The sequence below is a fragment of the Daktulosphaira vitifoliae genome, unplaced genomic scaffold, assembly GCF_025091365.1.
Source record: "Daktulosphaira vitifoliae isolate Bord-2020 unplaced genomic scaffold, ASM2509136v1 Scaffold_2, whole genome shotgun sequence".
NCBI classification, from domain to species: domain Eukaryota; kingdom Metazoa; phylum Arthropoda; class Insecta; order Hemiptera; family Phylloxeridae; genus Daktulosphaira; species Daktulosphaira vitifoliae.
Window position 1 is genome coordinate 33,876,489 of NW_026099573.1, and position 19,991 is coordinate 33,896,479.

The following is a 19,991-nucleotide window of genomic DNA, read 5'->3' on the forward strand; positions in this document are numbered from 1 at the left end:
TCAGATTAAATCTATCTGGACCCAACTATGCAATGTCTCCACTATGCCGCGACCCCACTGTGCTACCGTTTTTTTTTGTTTTTTTAAATAGGCAATTGGTGGATTATTCCAAAAGCAAGATTAACTCTTATTTCTTTAATTATATCCTGATTAGTAGTTTTTTGATTTTAAATTATAGTACATGTTGGGGCCAGGGGCACTAAATATTATAGTGCGTACCCGAACCGGCTAGTTGCACCAATACCGATCAGGCTGCGTAGTGTGGTGTATGTAAATAGAATCACTGTAGGTGGGAGGGGTCCCCTGCGCAGCAACCAGTGATCTATGTAGTGACAGATGTGTTAGTGTGTAATTATATAAGTGTGTGCTATCAAACTAAATAAATAAATAATTTAAACTTTTTACTACAATTAATAATAATAATTTAATAAACGACTTGACAAGATAAATTTAGCCCTTTTGGCTCAACCAACAATATAAATATGCACTCTAAGGCTATAACAGAATAACAACAACAATGAACTATATAACTTTAATAAATCAATAACAAATGAGTATGATTCTTCCAATTATAAATGATTCTCAACTCTTTCTTTAAAGTAATTATAGTAATAAACAATATGTATAAAATAACTCCAAGAACAATGGTGTAAAATTATGTAAATTAATTAAAAGAACAATATAAAGAATAATAGTATAAATTCAATAATAAGACGTAGTAACTAAATTAAACAAATTTGACTAGATAATAATTATTATTAAAATGACATTGAACAGATAACACAAAATTAAAGATAGTTTAATTATTTAATGATTTACCCATAATATAAAACAACAAATACCCGTACGATAATGACTATTTTATACTCACAAGGTCCTTATGACCGTTGTGCGTTGGCCTTACGCCTACAATGAAATAAATAATAAATAAATAAAACTTGTGATAACTAATATGTTCAATAAATCACAATCAATAATCACTATAATAATAATAAAGAAGACTACACTAAATTACAAAAAGGAACACAAATCAACAATAGTACTCACAATCTGCAGAGCTGCTGGCCAGAGATGCTATCTAAAACTAAACACAGAACACAACAATAACAAAAGAACTTACTAATTAAAGACAATTTTTTGGTAACTAAACAATTTTTAATATCACAATTAGTTAAAATACATTTGCTAATTTGTAGCTTAAGAGAAGAATAAAATCGCAATTTGTGTAACGACAAATAGTACTCAAATTAAAAAAACTGTGTTAAATTAACAATATTATCAAAACCAAATGAAAAAAAATTTGTTTTACAATTTACTGCAATTAGTGCAGTCTATAAAAAAAACATACCATTTTTTCCCAACAGATGATTATTCCGCTAAACAATACATCACTATACTATATTATAAAAGTGATTATGTGCGTGTGTGGTGAGTAGTGTGTAACAGCGATGTCCACTACTACTTGAGTAGTAGGGAGTAGGTATGGTGATAAAAGTTAGACCGGTCCGAGTACACTGGGCGTGCGTGCGTACAACACACTATTATGTTGCAGCTGCAACAGTACATGTATAAATACTAATTATAGTTTTTAAATTTAGTATGAATTTGATATTCAATAACTTAATACTGTAATTTAAACGGAGAAATGATAAAAATAATAAAGAAGTTATATTTTGCTTTACATTTACGTGTATAAAAATTTAAAGGGCTTGTACAATAATACAATAATTTTCAATAAAAACTGTTTATTACTATAAAAAATGCACTGAACTACAAGGAACTTTCATCAGAAGCAAAAATATACTTTTCTAAACCAACTTTTCGCTTTGTTTTCNAAAAATTTCGTACAAAAGTTGTTTAAAAGACAATTATAAATAAATATAGTATCTTATATTTTTTCATTTAAACAAATATTTTTCGAGTTTCATTACATTTAATATGAGTACTAAAATTTATTTTCCATTTTTTTCATTTTACATTACTTTTTATCATATTATACTTACATTAGACACAATGTTATAAATGAATATGTGTGTATGCGTGAGTTTATTTATTTATTGTATCATTAAAGTGTAGTGTATATTAATATACACTACAATAATAGAGTAGGTAATTGATTTGACGCTATTTTGTTTAAACCCAACTAAACGCTAAATTGTACATTCCGAAACAACAATCATATTATGTCAATTGCCACCGGAATTTCTGGTAATCTTTTTCTTTTTCTTTGCCTTTATCCCAACTAGTGCTGAGCATTATATTGACCAATCCGGATTACGGATTACAATTATTTAATCCGGATTTCGGATTCAATCCGTTGACTCGGATTTCGGAAATAAGTAGTATATTGTTTTTTTAGTTTTGAAAATTTTTAACCAAAATTGTTAATATTTCTTTCACATAATGCTAATTTATAATTATTGTAATTTAGCATTATGTGAAAGAAATATTAACCATTTGGCTGTTTCACCAGCCAGACAATTTCTTTTAGAAGTTATAATATTCCCCGCTGTAGAAAAAGCTCTCTCTGAGAGCGTAGATGTTGACGGGATACATAAATATTTTTTAGCAAGTTTTGATATCACTGGATATTTCTTGTCATTTTCAGCCCACCATGTTAATGGACAGGCATTCTTGTTAATACAGTTTTCTTTTAAGTATTTGTCGAGCTCATTTTGTTCAATTATATCTTCACCATTATGATTTTGGGGAAATAAAATATCTAAAGCAGATACTACAGGGTTTGGCTGATTGGTAGTATCATCAATTGAAGAATCTTCATAATTTAAATGATGCATAATAAAATCTTTTAAGGTAATTAAAGTATCACTATCGTCATCAAAAAAATTTTTATAACGTGGGTCTAAAAATGAAGCAATATTTAGAAGAAATTTAGAATCATTGTGCATTTGACTAAAAAATCTTACTTCGAACTCTTGGGACAATGTTTCTTTAAATATTTTAATTTTATGTTGGTCAGATTCGTTGGGAGTCAAATAGTGTTGGACAATACTTTTTAAAATTGGATGTACAGTTGATATTGTTGGAGTTGTTGCAGATGATAAGACTTTAGTAACAAGATCGAAAGGCTGAGCACTTTAACTAACTGCTCCAATAGCTCCCATTTATTAATAGCACTTCTGAACAATAACAATTCTCGCTATATTAGAATAACCCATGAAGATTTGTTTACATTAAACCGGATTGGATACTTTAATCCGGATTGAACGGATTGTCACTTTTGTTTCAATCCGGATCGATCCGGATCGGTAATCCGGATACGGATTGATCCGGATGTGGTGCTCAGCACTAATCCCAACTACTTGGGATCACCCACCCTTATCCTGAACTTCCACTTGACCCGATTTCCCCCACATCATCTACGCTCACATCAGGTGTCCTCATATCACATTCAATAACATCTCTTTTTTGGTCTTCCTCTACCGCTTCTTCCTTCAACTTTCATTTCTATAACTATTCTTTGAACATCCGATTCCTTTCTCCTCATAACATTACTAAACCATCTAAGTCTATTTTTTCTCATCTTATCCACAATTCACACTACACCTATACTCACTCTTATATACTCGTTCCTTATTTTATCTTCTCTAGTCACTCCACTCATCCAACTAAGCATTCTCATCTCTGCAACACTTATTCTCTGCTCTACTTTCTTATCAATCGCCCAACACTATGAACCATACTTCATAGCTGGCCTCACAATTTCTTACTAAATTTATAAACTATAATTAGTATTTATTCATATATTATATTTTAAAATCAAAGAGCTACTAATCAGGATATAATTAAAGAAATAAGAGTTGATGTTGCTTTTATAATAATCTATAACTTTCTCTAAAGGAAACACTATCTACAGATTTGCATCGAAGCGTTTCTTATGATAGTGATTTTAATCACTGTCAGATATCATCTATACTTGTCCCATCTATGCCTCGTCCACACTGTGCNCACTGTGCCTCGACCTCATTGTGTTACCGTTTTTTTTAAATTACTTTAAATTTGTGTTTTTATCAAATAAAATTATAGTTCAATAAATTTACTTTGTTTGTCAATTAAAAATATAAATTTAATAGAGTTACACACCGTGTGTTTCAATGTAATTGCTTTATTTTTAAATATTAATAAAAATTAATTTATGAGTTTTTCTTAAATGAAGGAATAATATTATAATATAAAATATTATTAAATTAATTACTATTTTATAATGATTATTTACGAGGTCTGGCTATTAAATAACAAGACTGGTTACGAAAAAGAGTTTTATTATAAAAATTATTCTACATTCGAATGCTCCCCTTCAATATACTCCCCTCCTCTCCCCACACACCTTTTCATACGTATTTTCCATTGATCGAAGCAGTGCTGGAAGTCTTCTTTAGTGAGGGCCTTTAGGAGCTCCGCCGTTTTTTGTTTTGCCGATTCCATAGATTCAAATCGGGTCCCTTTCAAAGCAGATTTTATCTTTGGAAACAGAAAAAAATCGCACGGGGCCAAATCTGGCGAGTACGGCGCATGTTCGAGCACTGGAGTACGTTTATCGGCCAAATACCGCTTCACAGATAGCGCGTTATGGGCAGGTGCATTGTCCTGGTGCAAGATCCACGAGTTGTTCTTCCACAACTCGGGCCGTTTCTTACGAACCCGTTCTCGCAGTGTTCCTAAAACTGACAAATAGTAAGTCTGGTTGACAGTCTGACCCTCCGGAACCCATTCAGTCATCACGATACCGTTAATGTCGAAAAAAACGATCAGCATTGCCTTAAATTTTGATTTGGACATCCTTGCTTTTTTGATTCTGGGCGATTGAGGCGTCTTCCAATGCATCGATTGCCGCTTTGTTTCAACATCGTATTGAAAAATCCATGTTTCGTCGCAAGTAATAATGTTTTCCATCAGTCTGGGATCGTCTTCTAACCTTTCAAGAAAATCTGAGCAGACCTGTTGACGCAAGAGCTTTTGGTCAGGAGTCAGATTTTTTGGCACCATCTTCGCACAAACTTTTGTCATGTTCAATTCCTCGTGTAAAATTTTTCTAACCGTTTCCTTATCGACGTTTACGGCCTCGGCAATCATCCGGATGCTCATTCGACGATCTGCACGCACAATTTGGTTGATTTTGGTCACTGTTTCCGGAGTTGAAACAGTGACAGGGCGACCTGGGCGCTGATCATCTTTAGTGCTCTCTCGGCCATCACTGAAGCGCTTACACCATTCGAAAACACGCGCACGAGATAGAGAATTGTCCCCGTAGGCCTCTTTTAACAATTTATAGCACTCGGTTGGAGATTTTTTCAACTTGACGAGAAATTTGAGATTAATACGTTGCTCGTGTTTTTCGTCACACATGGTTTTCGGCACGAAAAAAAAACACGTTTGTTTCTAACCGCTATTGCACAAATACTATAATAGTGATAAAAACGTGTTTTGGTACGTAAATAGATAAGACTTTAAGCTATCCAACGCACTACTCGTATTTTGCACCACCACTATAGGACGCTCTATAGGCGCGCAGTCTCGTTATTTAATAGCCAGACCTCGTATGAGTATTTTTAATTATTTACAATAAATAAAGTTCGCATAAACAATTGTATGAATAAATATATCACTTAGGTATATTATTAAAAATTTTAATAAATTATTTTAAATATTTTGATATAATTTAATTTTATGTCCAAAGTTAGGGGGTCTATTTAGCACAATTGGTAACGCCTGCAAATATCATTAGGATAAAAATCTATTCAAATAACATTTTGTACTCAACTATATGCATTTAATAAGCACTAATACTATGAAAAATAACTTTATTAACATAAGTGTTCCGATTAAGAGCCCCAGTTCATTAAAGTAATACTACATTAAGATTATTTTTTGGTCTTTTTAATTACAAAATGCTTCAACTTTATATTTTTATAGAAAATATATCATGTTTTTTTTTTTAATAACCATATATTCATTTATGCCATTTATAATTAGTCGAAAAAGGAGACATGGCTAAAATAAAACCAACAGTAAAAAAAATCATAATTCGCGCATTATCTTAAGACCAAATAAATTTTTCAATAAATCTAAAATCAAAAATTGTAATTGATATGTCTCTGTCTTAATTAGATACAATTTTAAGTATTAATACTGCAAAAGTTGATTAATAATTCTGTTTATTTTGCAATTCATTATAAAAATTCAGATGATGGACAATCATACCAATTTGAAGATGATAAGATGAGAAAATGGAAACTTGGAGTTATTAAAATATGCTTTTGAAAATGGTTGTAAATGGGATGAAGTCACAACAAGAGCTGCTGCTTTTACTAAGTATTTCGTTGTGTAAATTCCAGTGTTGTAAAATGTTTGTCATGTATGACAAGTATATTATGAAAATTGAAGCAATTTTTTTTTCATACGTATATGTTCTATTCACTATTTAAAGTAAATATAGAATAATTTGTTAAAAAATGTTTTACTGAAATTATGAAATTATTATAATAGTGTCGAAAATTTATTTTATTACACAAAAAATGAACAAAAATACTTTTTAAATTATCAAAAACTACAAAAAATAATGCATAAAAAATTTTTTTATATTAGAACTTTGTGACGTGTATAATTTGAATTTTTAGAGATTCCTGCTTATTTTATTATTCCATGTCAAATATCAAAAAAAATTTACAATTTATTATAAACATTTTTGATTTCATATAGTAAAGATTTAAACGAAAAAAATTTAAGAAAACATCTCTTTGATTAGGGAAGACATAGGTAATGGCACCTACTTTGGTAATTTGATAAATATTACTATAATTTATGTCACTATTGTTAAGTCTACTCTTACTTGAAATTCCAATATTTTTTCTCAATGTATGGAAGTTTCCAAATCATTGTAACATATTTACTAAGGGTTAACTTAATAAAATTATCTTTAGAATGTATTTCAGATATTTTATATCAATTTAGAAATATATTTGATTAACTTAATATGTATAAATAATGTTAAATCGAATTTACCTACATTAAATATCAAACAGGTATTTATCATCAAAAAATGTATTAATTGCCAATGCTAGAGAAAAAAAAATGACCTTGTAGATTTCATCGAGTAATTCATACAAAGTTTAATACTTATAGACTCACCTTCATTTTTATTGGTCTTTTTTTATCTTGTGTTACAAGTGTTATATTCTGAATAACTATAGACAAATTACTCATTGAATAGGTAATATATATATAAAAAATCAACGTCATAATTAATTATTTTTTTATATTTTTTAATTTAAAATATTATTTTACATAAATAATAATTTAAATATACTATATTATTTACTTAATTATTTCAGTTAACCTCATTCATTTGCATGTAGAAAAAGCTAGAAAATTGGAATTGACGTTAAAACATACTTAATTTAGTAAAATATGACGAATTATTTATACAAATACAAGTATACATGTGTGTCAATGTATATATACAGAGTGTTCAATAAGTTTTGAAACACCGATTATTTAAGGTTAGTTGAATATTCAATAGTATAGTATAAAAATATAAAAATAATAAGTATAATAATCTTTAGTATCTCTCTTAAGGAGCATGTTCAGTTTTTATTTATATATATTTTTGTAACAGAATTAATACTAATTTGTTTAAATTTTGTTTTTATTTCAATCGTTTTTAAAATTTTTGATTGTAGAAATTACTATACGAATATAATAAATATATAAAAAAATTAATATTCTAGTGGTTAAGTATTTACTAGAAGAAAGTACTAAAAAAAAATTTGTTGTGACTGAGACAACGTTTAAATTAATATTACTAAATTAAAAAGCACTTTAACAAAACGTTCAATCTAGAATAAAGAAAATATCTTAAACAGTATTTTAGTTAACAAACTTTTTTAAATCATTATTTCATGATATACAAAAACAACACGTGTAGACGATGATGACGGCCGTTTTGATAATCATAAACTCTTTGACTACCACCGGACATGATTTGTATTTATGTCAACGCCGACGGTCGCCGATAAAGCATCTCGAGTTTTGTTAAAGTGCAATTTAGGGAAGCACAACACTGCCGATATATTACCTTCTTTATTCGGCTTATCCAAATCAGTCCAATGGTAATTTCCCGGCCGCATCAAAATTTATTAATTTTTGAATTACAAACGTATTTATATGCAGATTCTATGGTCAACTGCCCATAGCGCTAAATTTTGAGAGACGGCAAATATTAATAGTGTGTTTAGCATTTATTAGTGAAGCTATTTTGATAACATATAATTTATATTATTTAGAGCCTCCTTTATTATTTTTTTGCGTCTCCCTTATCTATATTAGGATATAATATATGCAACTCATGTTACATGAGGTGTACCTACTTATTTTACTGTTTACATTTGATTTCATGAAAGCAGCATCTCCTCCTCCCACCAATATTAACTTTTTAGTTAATATTTAGCAGTATATGGTGTGCTCATGCCATCAATGTAAACAAAGTAAATACGAGTCAATAAGGAATAATAAAACAATACAATTTAAGATTTTGAATAAGGTGATAAAAATTTAGCTATATAATTATTTAATTAGAAAGGATACATTAGTATCAATAGTAGAACCTATGATTATTTCCAATATCCACTCTCCCAAGTTTGTAATCTGTTGTACCTTCAAGGAGCATCTTTCGCGTGAGCTTTCAATATTTATACTAATCGTTTCCTACGAGAAGCTCTACCAGTCGTAGGTTTTTTGATTAACCTCAGGACATCAAATAACATTATTCATTTTTATACGCAGTTCCATATTAAATGGATAACTTATACAATTATACTGTTTTTATAATAAGTATAAAACAATAGTTTATTGAATACGAGTAAAGTAACAGACGAGGACTATGTCAATGGAAAACAATTTGGGATAAATTTAACTGTTCAACTTTGGGATATTTTTTTAATTTATATTTAAGAACTGATATTTCTCTTTTGGCTGATATTTTTGAAAATATTCGATGTGATTGTTTAAAAAATTATAGATTTGATCCTTATCAATTTATAACTCCACCCGGATTAAGTTTCGAAGCTGAACAGGATGAAGTTTTATATAGATTTGAAAACTAGAAAAAGAACCAATCCAAGTAGTAATTTGAAATAGAGTTCTACAATATAATGATTAATTGTATTTTTGGAAAATCGAGAAAAAAGGTTTTTTTGTTATAATTGACACAAAGTGGGAGAATATTTGAAGACGTTATGGGGCTAGTGTGATGATAGCAAAATCCAACTTTGATAGTGTAACAATATTTAATGAAAATATAGCAGCCATCCATTTGAAAAAAGTGAAAATCGTGTATGATAAACCCAACTCTATGTAGGGTTTTCAGTTTTAGAAATTTCAAAGACTATTATATTGGATTTTTATTATAATTTTATGAAAAAAATGTATGGTGACAAATGTAAATTAGTATATACGGATACTGACTCTTTATGTTATGAAATACATTAAATGTGTATGATGATGTTAAAAAAAAAATTCAAAAATTCTATAAGTCAAATTATGACCCCAATAACGTGTACGATGGTTAATGAAAGATGAAATGTGAGGACAAAATTTATATATAGTTACATTGCAATATGTAGTAACACATATATGATTCGTAGTGGGAATGACATTAAAAAAAAATAAGGGATTAAAAAAAAAGGGTCTTAAAGGAAACGATAAACGAAAAAGATTAACTAGATAGTATTACTTTTTACGATAAAATAATACACATTACATTAGGTTAGGCAGAGGGACTAAGCTCTCTATACTTTACTGTGCTTTAATATATTCATCAAATTTAAATAACGATTAATAAATAAACTATTTTCTTTCAACTTATAACTGATGACAATTGTAATTTGTTTTAATTTTAAGCAATAATAAAATATACTACATTTGTAAGAAATGCTTCGAAAATTCCCATACATCAGTAAAATATTTTTAATATACACATTGATCATATTAAGTCTATTTATTTAAAATAAAATAAAATGGACTACATAAATGAATATAAAATTTACAATGAAAAACTAATTTGGACAGTTATTTAAAAAAGCATAATTAAAGCATTCTACATGACCATGCAGAAAAGCTGTAATACTTGTGCTTTCACTCCATTTACAACCATTTTCACGAGTAAATATTAAACAGTCAATTGAACCACTTGCGGCGGCTTCCCTTGTTGTGCCTTCATCCCATTCACAACCATTTTTATGGGCATATTTTAGACAGCCTAAATGTCTATTCGAAGCAGCCCCTCTCGTCGTACCTTCGACCCAATCGCATCCGTGTTTACGGGCAAATTTAAGGCAATCTAAATTACCATGCACGGCTGATGAAACTATTGTTCCTTCGTCCCATTCGTAACCTTTTTCATGAGCGTATTTTAAACATTCTAAATGCCCGTTTGCAGCAAATAATCTTGTATTTTTTTTATCCCATTTATATCCGTTTTCGTGAACATATTTCAATATTTCTAGCTTACCTTTTGAAACGACAACTCTGTATGTGTCTTCGTCCATTGGATGTCCATTTTCGTGGGCATATTTAAAGATTTTTAAATCACCACTAATAGCAGCTTGTTTTGTTATTGCTTCATCCCACGGACATCCATTTTCATGAGCGTATTTTAAGCATTCCAAATGGCCGCCTTCTGCAGCGGTTCTAGTCGTTTCTTCATCCCATTTGCATCCATTTTCATAAGCATATTTTAAGCATTCCAAATGGCCGCCTTCTGCAGCGGTTCTAGTCGTTTCTTCATCCCATTTGCATCCGTTTTCATAAGCATATTTTAAGCAGTCAAAATGACCGTATAGAACAGATGTCATTATTGTACCTTCAGCCCAATTACATCCATTTTCATGAGCGTATTTTATACATTCTAAACACCCATTTAGTGCAGCTGCTTCTGTTGTCATTTCATTCCATTTACATCCATTCTCATATGCATATTTTAAGCAGTCCAAATGTCCTCCATGTGCAGCGATTCTAGTTGTTTCATCATCCCATTTACATCCATTTTCATGAGCATATTTTAAACAGTCTAAATAACCAAACGCGACAGTTGCAGTCATTGTACGTTCAGCCCATTTACATCCGTTTTCGTGAGCATATTTTAACATTTTTAAATCACCATTAAGAGCAGCTAATTTCGTTGTCGTTTCATCCCATTCGCATCCATTTTCGTGTGCATATCTTAAACAATCAAAATTACCATATTTTGCAGCTTTTTCTGTTACTCCTTTATCCCATGGACATCCATTATCATGAGTATATATTAAGCAGTCTAAATGGCCGCTTTCTGCAGCAGCTCTAGTTGTTCCTTTATCCCAATCACAACCGTTTTCATGGGCATATATTAAGCAGTCCAAATATCCACCTTCTGCAGCAACTCTAGTTGTTCCTTTATCCCAATCACAACCGTTTTCATGGGCATATTTTAAGCAGTCCAAATGTCCACCTTCTGCAGCAACTCTAGTTGTTCCTTCATCCCATTTCTTACCTTTATTATAGGCGTACATTAAACAGTCTAAATGTCCATTCGAAGCAGCGCCTCTCGTCGTACCTTCGTCTAGATCACATCCATGTTCATAGGCATATTTAAAACAATCTAAATTACCGTGATTGGCAGCTGCAACTATTGTTCCTGTATCCCATTCACAATCATTTTCATGGGCGTATATTAAACATTCTAAATGTCCATTTTCAGCAGCAGCCCTCGTTGTTTTTTTATCCCATTTGCAACCGTTTTCATGAGCGTATTTTATTATTTCTAGATTACCCTTAAAAGCAGCAGCACCAGTAGTCTTTTCATTCCACGGACATCCATTTTGGTGGGCGTATATTAAGCAATCTAAATTACCGTACTCAGCAGCTGAAACTGATGTAAATTCAGCCCAATCACAGCCATTTTCATGGACAAATTTTAACATTTTTAAATCACCCTTAGTAGCAGCTACTACCGTTATTCTTTTATGCAATTCGCATCGATTATCGTGTGCGTATTTCAAACAATCAAAATTACTACCAAAAGCAGCATTTAAAGTCGTTTGTTCGTCCCAGCGGCACCCGTTCTCGTAAGCGTATTTTAAACAATCTAAACTGCCATTTAGTGCAGCAGCTGCTGTTGTTGTTTCGTCCCAATCGCATCCATTTATATGTGCATATTTTAAACATTCTAAATGCCCATTTGCAGCTGCAGACTTTGTGGTTGTTTGATCCCATTCACATCCATTTTCATAGACATATTTTAAGTTTTCTAAATTACCATATTTTGCAGCTGCATTGGTTGTTCCTACATCCCATGGACAACCGTTTTCATGAGCGTATTGTAAGCATTCAAAATGGCCGCCTTCCGCAGCAACTCTAGTCGTTTCTTCATCCCATGCACAACCATTTTCACGAGCATATATTAAGCATTCTATATGCCCATTTGCAGCGGCTTCCTTTGTAGTGTTCTTATCCCATTTACATGTGTTTTCGTGAGCATATTTTAAACATTCTAAAAAGCCATTTTGTGCAGCTGCTGCTGTTGTTGTTTCATTCCAGCGGCAACCATTTTCGTGTGCATATTTTAAACAGTCAATATGTCCGCCTTTTGCAGCTACACTAGTAATTCCTTCATTCCAGCGGCACCCATTTTCGTGTGCGTATTTTAAACATTCCATATTGCCATTACGTGCAGCTGCTGCTGTTGTTGTTTTATTCCATTTACACCCATTTTCATGAGCGTATTTTAAGCATTTTAAATGACCATTTGCAGCAGCAGCCTTTGTGGTTTTCTCATTCCATTTGCCTCTATTTTCATGTACGTATTTTAAACATTCTAAATGCCCATTAGCAGCAGCTTTCTCTGTTGTATTTTTATCCCATTTACATCCACTCTCGTAAGCTAATTTTAACGTTTCTATGTCACCAATTTTAGCAGCTTTACTCGTCGTACCTTTTTCAAATGGACATATTTTTTCGTCCTCCAAATATCTATTTACAATTCCTAAATGATCACAACAATTAATTAATTTTTGTTGTAATTCTATTTATTTTGGAACACTAAAAATATCTTATTTAGGTTATATTTTACATTTACATTTTATTGTAATTATCATTTTTTTTTTAATCTTACAAAATTTAATCTATAATATGAATAATTATTTCTACTGTTGCTTTATACTTATATAATGAAATTTGTTACTGTAAATCTACAAATTTAACCAAAATTGGATACTAGATATTAATAAACATTTTTGAACTACGAGTTTAGCTTATTTTCTAAAAAATATATATTTTATATTAGTACACATTAGTAAATAAGAATTTAACAAATCAATATATAAATATTAAGTTAAATAAAATTCCTTTGCTTAATAAGAAAGAATATATAGATGTCATTTTTTTCCAATAACCAGGAGTAATGTAGTATTGATAGGGGTCTGTTTAATACTTGAGAATTTTTGTCGAATCCTGAAGGAGACACAGGAAATCGTGTACATTAGTTACTAAAAATAAATATTATAATAAAGTTAAACTATTGTTTTATTTAAAATCGGCCACACAATCACAACTGCCCTTTGTTATTTTGACATCATTTGCTCCAGGCTCCAGACGAGTAAAATTGTCACATCTTCATCTCCATTTATGCTAATTAATATGTATTAAAAATTAAGTAAATAAAGGAATTGAGGAAATAAAACATAATCGTTAAGAACATAGTAACAAGTTTTCTTACAGTATTTACAGTATAATTATGTAGTTTATTTAGTTCGTTTCATTGATGTACGAATTATCTGGGTCATTGTATAATTATTGAACTTAACCCTTTGTGTGTGATCTGGATTATTGTAAACTTCCTTTTCAATTAATTATAGATATTTTGTTTCAATATATTCCTCCAAATGAAAAAGTTGGTATATTTATGAAATTATAATAAAATGAAAGCATTTAAATAATAAAAACAATAAACTTCAAAATTGTATAATTTTTAGTTTACGGTTCTCTTCTTCCGGTTTTATGATAATTTAATTATTTTGTAAAATTTTAGCATGTTTCTGATTCACACGTAAAAGCAGTAATTTCTAAATAAAATTTTATACTAATTTTTTAATGTTAATAAAATATCAATGTTATGTAGGACGGCTTAAAGAATACTAATGAAATTAGCACTAATATATTAATAATATGTGTATTAAAATTAACATTTATCATATATTAATTGTTAAACTAAAAACACAATAATGTGTCTTTTTTCCTTGCATCTGATACAATCACATTTGCATGTGCCCATATCTCTGTCTCCCATAACATCGTTGTACCGTTTAATAGACATATATATATAATTAACACAGTGACATACAACAATACTAACAGGAGGGCGGACTGCACACATAAACACTTTTTGCAATTCACGGCCAATGTGCCATATTAAGATATCCCTATCGACAGTTGACATTTTACCATCTTCGCGATCACTACTTTTGCCTGATAATTAACTTAACTTCGCTACCCCGTATATTATAGTGTGTGTGTGTGTCGCCGTCAGCTCCCTGTTGGATTATAACATCTCTAGGTGTCCAGCAGGTTGTATTATCCATTTAATATTTCAATTGCTTAATAAATATTTATTTATATCGTTGTTAACCTAAAGTGTTATATATATATATTGTAGTGCGACCCTTGGTAGTTCCTCTAAGGGAATATAAATTAAATAGGAAACTTCAGTACCTAAGGTAGATATAGCCTAGCCAGCTATCCCCCGTTGGTCCCTAAGAATACTGTCGACGGGCATTTAGACTAAACCCCTAAATAGCGACGTAACACATCTAAGAAAAATTGGAAATTTAAAAAAAATTGAAATAAATATTCCGAAAATTGATATTATAAATAAATACAGTTCTTTTAGGTTAGTGTACACTATTTTACATGATTACTATTATATAATTGAATATCCTATAATCAATGATATAAAACTAATAATTATATAGTTTTAACACCTTTAATCTCTATGCTCAAAGATAATATAAAACAACTGAACACTGTTCTCTAGTTATTTGGTGGAAACCAGTGAATCACTATGTCCAGTTGGCTCCAGGTTACTAAGTTTAATTTTTTCATCAGCATCATGTGAATAAATTGATCTTTTTTTGGCAGAGTACACATTAAATCTAGAAACAGGTTGAAAGTGAATAGGGTACAGAAACTGGTAACAACAAGGACATACGTCAACATACTTGAAGAAAACTGTTGTAAGGTTTCGGCCAAACGAGAATAGTTCTCGTTGACGAAACTACTATGTTTTGAATAAAAAAAAAAAACAAATATTAATAAAATAAGGGAAGAATAGAAAGCTGTTACTTTTAAATAAATTTATTAGTCTACGTCAAATTTTCATCAGAGAACAAAGTATAATTTTTTAAATCCATTTTTGAGCCTATTTCAAATCTGAAATTAAAGTTTCGCATGTGGACTCAATAATAAAAAAAATCCTTCCAATTAATATAAAAAATATTTATGTTTGATTATTATGTTACGTATATTTTAAATATATTTTAATTAAAAAAAAAAACGGTAGCACAGTGGGGTCGAGGCACAGTGTGGACGAGGCATAGATGGGACAAGTATAGATGATATCTGACAGTGATTAAAATCACTATCATAAGAAACGCTTCGATGCAAATCTGTAGATAGTGTTTCCTTTAGAGAAATTGGTGAAATATTTTAAAAGCAACATGAACTCTTATTTCTTTAATTATATCCTGATTAGTAGTTCTTTGATTTTAAAATATAATATATGAATAAATACTAATTATAGTTTTTAAATTTAGTATGAAATTGTGAGGCCAGCTATGATGTATGGTTCATAGTGTTGGGCGGTTGATAAGAAAGTAGAGCAGAGAATAAGTGTAGCAGAGATGAGAATGCTTAGTTGGATGAGTGGAGTGACTAGAGAAGATAGGATAAGGAACGAGCATATAAGAGGAAGTATAGGTGTTGCGTCAATCGCAACACCTATACAATGTTGTAGGAAGAAGAGATAGAAAGAACCAAAAAAGAGATGGAGGGAAGCTATTGAATGCGATTTGAGGACAACTGATGTGAGCGTAGAAGATGTGGGAGATCGTGTCAAGTGGAAGCTTAGGATAAGGGTGGCCGACCCCAAGTAGTTGGGATTAAGGCAAAGAAAAAGAAAAATATTACCAGAAATTCCGGTGGCAATTGACATAATATGATTGTTGTTTCGGAATGTACAATTTAGCGTTTAGTTGGGTTTAAATAATATAGCGTCAAATCAATTACCTACTCTATCGGTTGTATCTCAATATACACTACACTTTAATGATACAATAAATAAATAAACTCACACATACACACATATGCATTTATAACATTGTGTCTAATGTAAGTATAACATGATAAAAATTAACCGTAAAATGAAAAAAATGAAAAATAAATTTTAGTACTCATATTAAATGTAATGTAACTCGAAAAATATTTGTTTAAATGAAAAAATATAAGATATTTTTTTTGTTTATAATTGTCTTTTAAACAACTTTTGTACGAAACTTTTTTTTNTTTATAATTGTTTTTTAAACAACTTTTATACGAAACTTTTTTTTGTAAGTTAAATATTTTTTGAGAAAGTTAAAAAAGCTCATATTTTGGACTCTTGCGAGGCTGTAAAAAAAAAGCTCAATTCCAATCTTGAGGACTATTAGTATGTCATTATACATATTTTAATTCGACTTTTAAAAAAACAAAATTTTTTCCGCAATTTTTCCTTTGTTGACTGGCCTAGATGTCAATTTTAAACTTGTAATTGAGCTAAAAGTTATGGTAATATATTCAATTTATTTTACTATAAACTTTCATAAATCTTTATCAAAAATTTTTCATCAACTCTAAAGAACCAAAAAAATAGGTTAAAATTGAAAATTTGGACTGATTATTTTTAACATATTAAAAATCAAATCAGTAATAATTTGAAAACAAATTTTTTTTTCTTTTAATTATTATTTTATATATATAATTAGTAATAATATAAAAAATTAGAAGTGATAGAAATAGTCTACTTGCAGATTTGAAAACAACGCGAAAATTTGATTTAGAAAAGTATATTTTTGCTTCTGATGAAAGTTCCTTGTAGTCCAGTGCATTTTTTTATAGTAACAAACAGTTTTTATTGAAAATTATTGTATCAAGCCCTTTAAATTTTTATACACGTAAAAGTAAAGCAAAATATAACTTCTTTATTATTTTTATAATTTCTCCGTTTAAATTACAATATTAAATATCAATTTCATACTAAATTTAATAATTATAATTAGTATATATTCATATATTATATTTTAAAATCAAAGAACTACTAATCATGATATAATTAAAGAAATAAGAGTTGATGTTGCTTTTGGAATAATCCACCAATTGCCTAATTAAAACAAAAAAAAAAAAAGTTTGTTGGGAATTTTTTCTGCTATTCTGCAAAATTACTCCTTCGTTGACTAGAATGAATCATTAAATAGAAAATTTTATGAGAATTAAAACAATGTTATTTTTAAGATTAATATGCAGTCAGAAAGTTTTATAATTATTATTTATTGTAAATTTATCAGAAAAACTCATTATTTTTTGCATTTTTATCGTAATAGAACACTTAAATAGAAATCATAGTAATCATTTCTAAGTAATTTTTGATATTTAAAAAGATTCTACTATTGAAATATCCAGAACTGAATTAATTTTAATGATTTACTTTAACTAAAAAAAAAAAAGTTAATATTTTGAATCCCTCTTGTGGGCAGGTAAAGGGTTAGATTTATAAAAAAAACCAAATGATAGATAAAGACATGCATCTAAATAAAAAAAAATATACTGATTTGGTCATTTTTGATAAAGTTATAACAATTAACAAAGTTATAAGTTTTATACACTGGACTACAAGGAACTTCCATCAGAAACAAAAATATACTATTCTAAATCAACTTTTCGCGATGTTTTAAAATGTGCAATTAGACTTTTTCTATAACTTCTAAGTTTTAATATTATTAAAAAATAGTTTTTACATATAAAAAAAAATAATTAAGAACAAAAAAAATTGTTTTAAATTAATACTGATTTGATATAATATTTAATATTAATTTGATTATTAATAAGTTAAAAATAAGGAAAATGACATATTTAACCTATTTTGTTAATCGTTTAAAGTTGATTGTTGTAAATGTTTATAATAAAAAAAAAAAATTTATTTTACCATAACTTTTAGCTCAATTGGTAAGTTTGACATTGACATAATTAAATAGAAAATTTTATGACAATTAAAAAAATTGTATCGTTAAGATCAATATGCAGTCAGAAAGTTTTATAATTACTATTTATTGTAAATTTATCAGAAAAGCTCAATATTTTTTTGCATTTTTATGGTAATAGATAACTTAAATAGAAGTAATAGTAATAATTTCCTAGGAACTTTTGTTGTTTGTTGAAAAGATTCTATAATTGAAATATTGAGAACTTAATTAATTTTAATGATTTACTTTAACTAAATGTACCAATCAAAACAAAGTTGTTAAAAAGATTTACTCAATTGAGTGTATTATAAAATTTGATTATATTTGTAAAAATCAATTGTTAATTCAGGAGAAAAAACAATCATTTTTTTTAGAAATGATTTATATAGCAACATGTTACAAAAAAAAATTGTAATATTATAGTCTAGTAGTAGCACACACAAATAGAGTAAAAAAATTATTAAATTACAAAGTAAAATGATTTAATTTTGTAGTTGAAACCTATCATATCAAACTTCATTCGTTAATAAATATTTTGAAAACATTAGAAATTAATGATTTTAATTGTCTTTATGGAGACGATGTAATAACTAACTGTTTAATTGATAAATTAGAATTTTTTTTTCAATTTTTGAGAGTAATATCTTCAACTAGATACGAATTGTAGTAATTTGACGTATTGTTGAAAAAAGTAGGTCAAGTTAGAGCAGAGAAAATAAATGATAGTCACAAAAAAATATCTTCTCGGCTTTGCATCGAAGCGAAAACTTAAAATATAGTAAAATAATTTTAATACGAATAAGAAATTTCTTCTTGCAAGGGGCGACTAAAGTGATGGGATCCTTGATCTTTATTGAAGTTATTGAATCTAAATGTGATAAAAATCAAACGAGTTAAAAATTTATACTAACTTAAAAAGAATTAAGAAAAAATGCAAAAAATTCATTTCCATACGGGGGTTGGAACCTCGTACCCCAAGCGTGTAAAACATAAATTCTACCAACTCGGCAACCGTACGTCGCTACCGTCGAGTGAAAAAATAGGCTATTTAAGCTAGTTCAAATTTCAAAGTTATTTTTCTCGACTTAAAAGAAGCAAACAAATTTAAATAAGTTTAACTTTCTATGCTATATTAATTTTAATTTATATAATATTTATGAAAATCTGTACTCCCCTTGACTGGTATTTTAAAATAAAATAAAATACAAAACCCAAGATTTTAACACAAAAATAGCAAATTATTGAATACGGTAGTCATTTTTACCATGAAGACAAATCCAGAGGTCAAATTTTTTTTTTTCACATTAAAGTATATTACATAAGCTTTAATTTAAGATATATATAAAAGTGTCAGTATTTCCGGAATACTTTCAAAAATTAAATTGAAAATATCTTAGTAACAATACGCATGTTTAAAGTTTTGATCCCCCTTGTTAAAGAGGTATGATCCGATTTACAAAAAAAGCGTGCCAGATGAAAGGGGTATATAAATATTTATTATAAAAAAATAATAATATTAATCCATACATTTTTCCAAAAGTTATATAAAATATAAATTAAATAATAAAACATATAAAATCGAAGTTTTTTTCACGGAAATCGTACGTTTTTCTTTAACTTTGATGTCCGTTTTCACCACGAAGACAAGTCCAGAGGTCAAATTTTTTTTTT

General features: G+C 29.0%; 1 protein-coding gene and 1 long non-coding RNA gene across 6 annotated transcripts in view; both read right to left on the minus strand.

The window, feature by feature from the left end:
- Positions 1 to 73: 73 nt before the first annotated feature.
- Positions 74 to 7,201, minus strand: LOC126897751 (uncharacterized). 3 transcript variants are annotated; one of them, XR_007702179.1, is made up of 4 exons: positions 7,150 to 7,201; positions 7,024 to 7,078; positions 1,048 to 1,084; positions 74 to 906 (listed from the first exon to the last, which is right to left on the minus strand). It is a non-coding gene; the product is annotated as an uncharacterized LOC126897751 (long non-coding RNA). The 3 variants fall into 3 exon arrangements; XR_007702180.1 differs by having other exon boundaries at positions 74 to 1,084; positions 7,028 to 7,078; XR_007702178.1 differs by having other exon boundaries at positions 74 to 1,084.
- Positions 7,202 to 10,000: 2,799 nt separating this feature from the next.
- The window catches only part of LOC126897735 (uncharacterized), a 133,213-nt gene continuing 123,222 nt past the window's right edge, over positions 10,001 to 19,991 (minus strand). For 2 of the 3 annotated variants that reach the window (XM_050671571.1, XM_050671570.1), the window contains exon 3: positions 10,001 to 13,036. In XM_050671571.1, coding sequence (XP_050527528.1) covers positions 10,074 to 13,036 — 2,963 coding nt within the window. In that variant the 3' untranslated portion in view covers positions 10,001 to 10,073. The remainder of the gene's footprint in view (positions 13,037 to 19,991) is intronic. The other variant, XM_050671566.1, reaches the window with a different exon arrangement.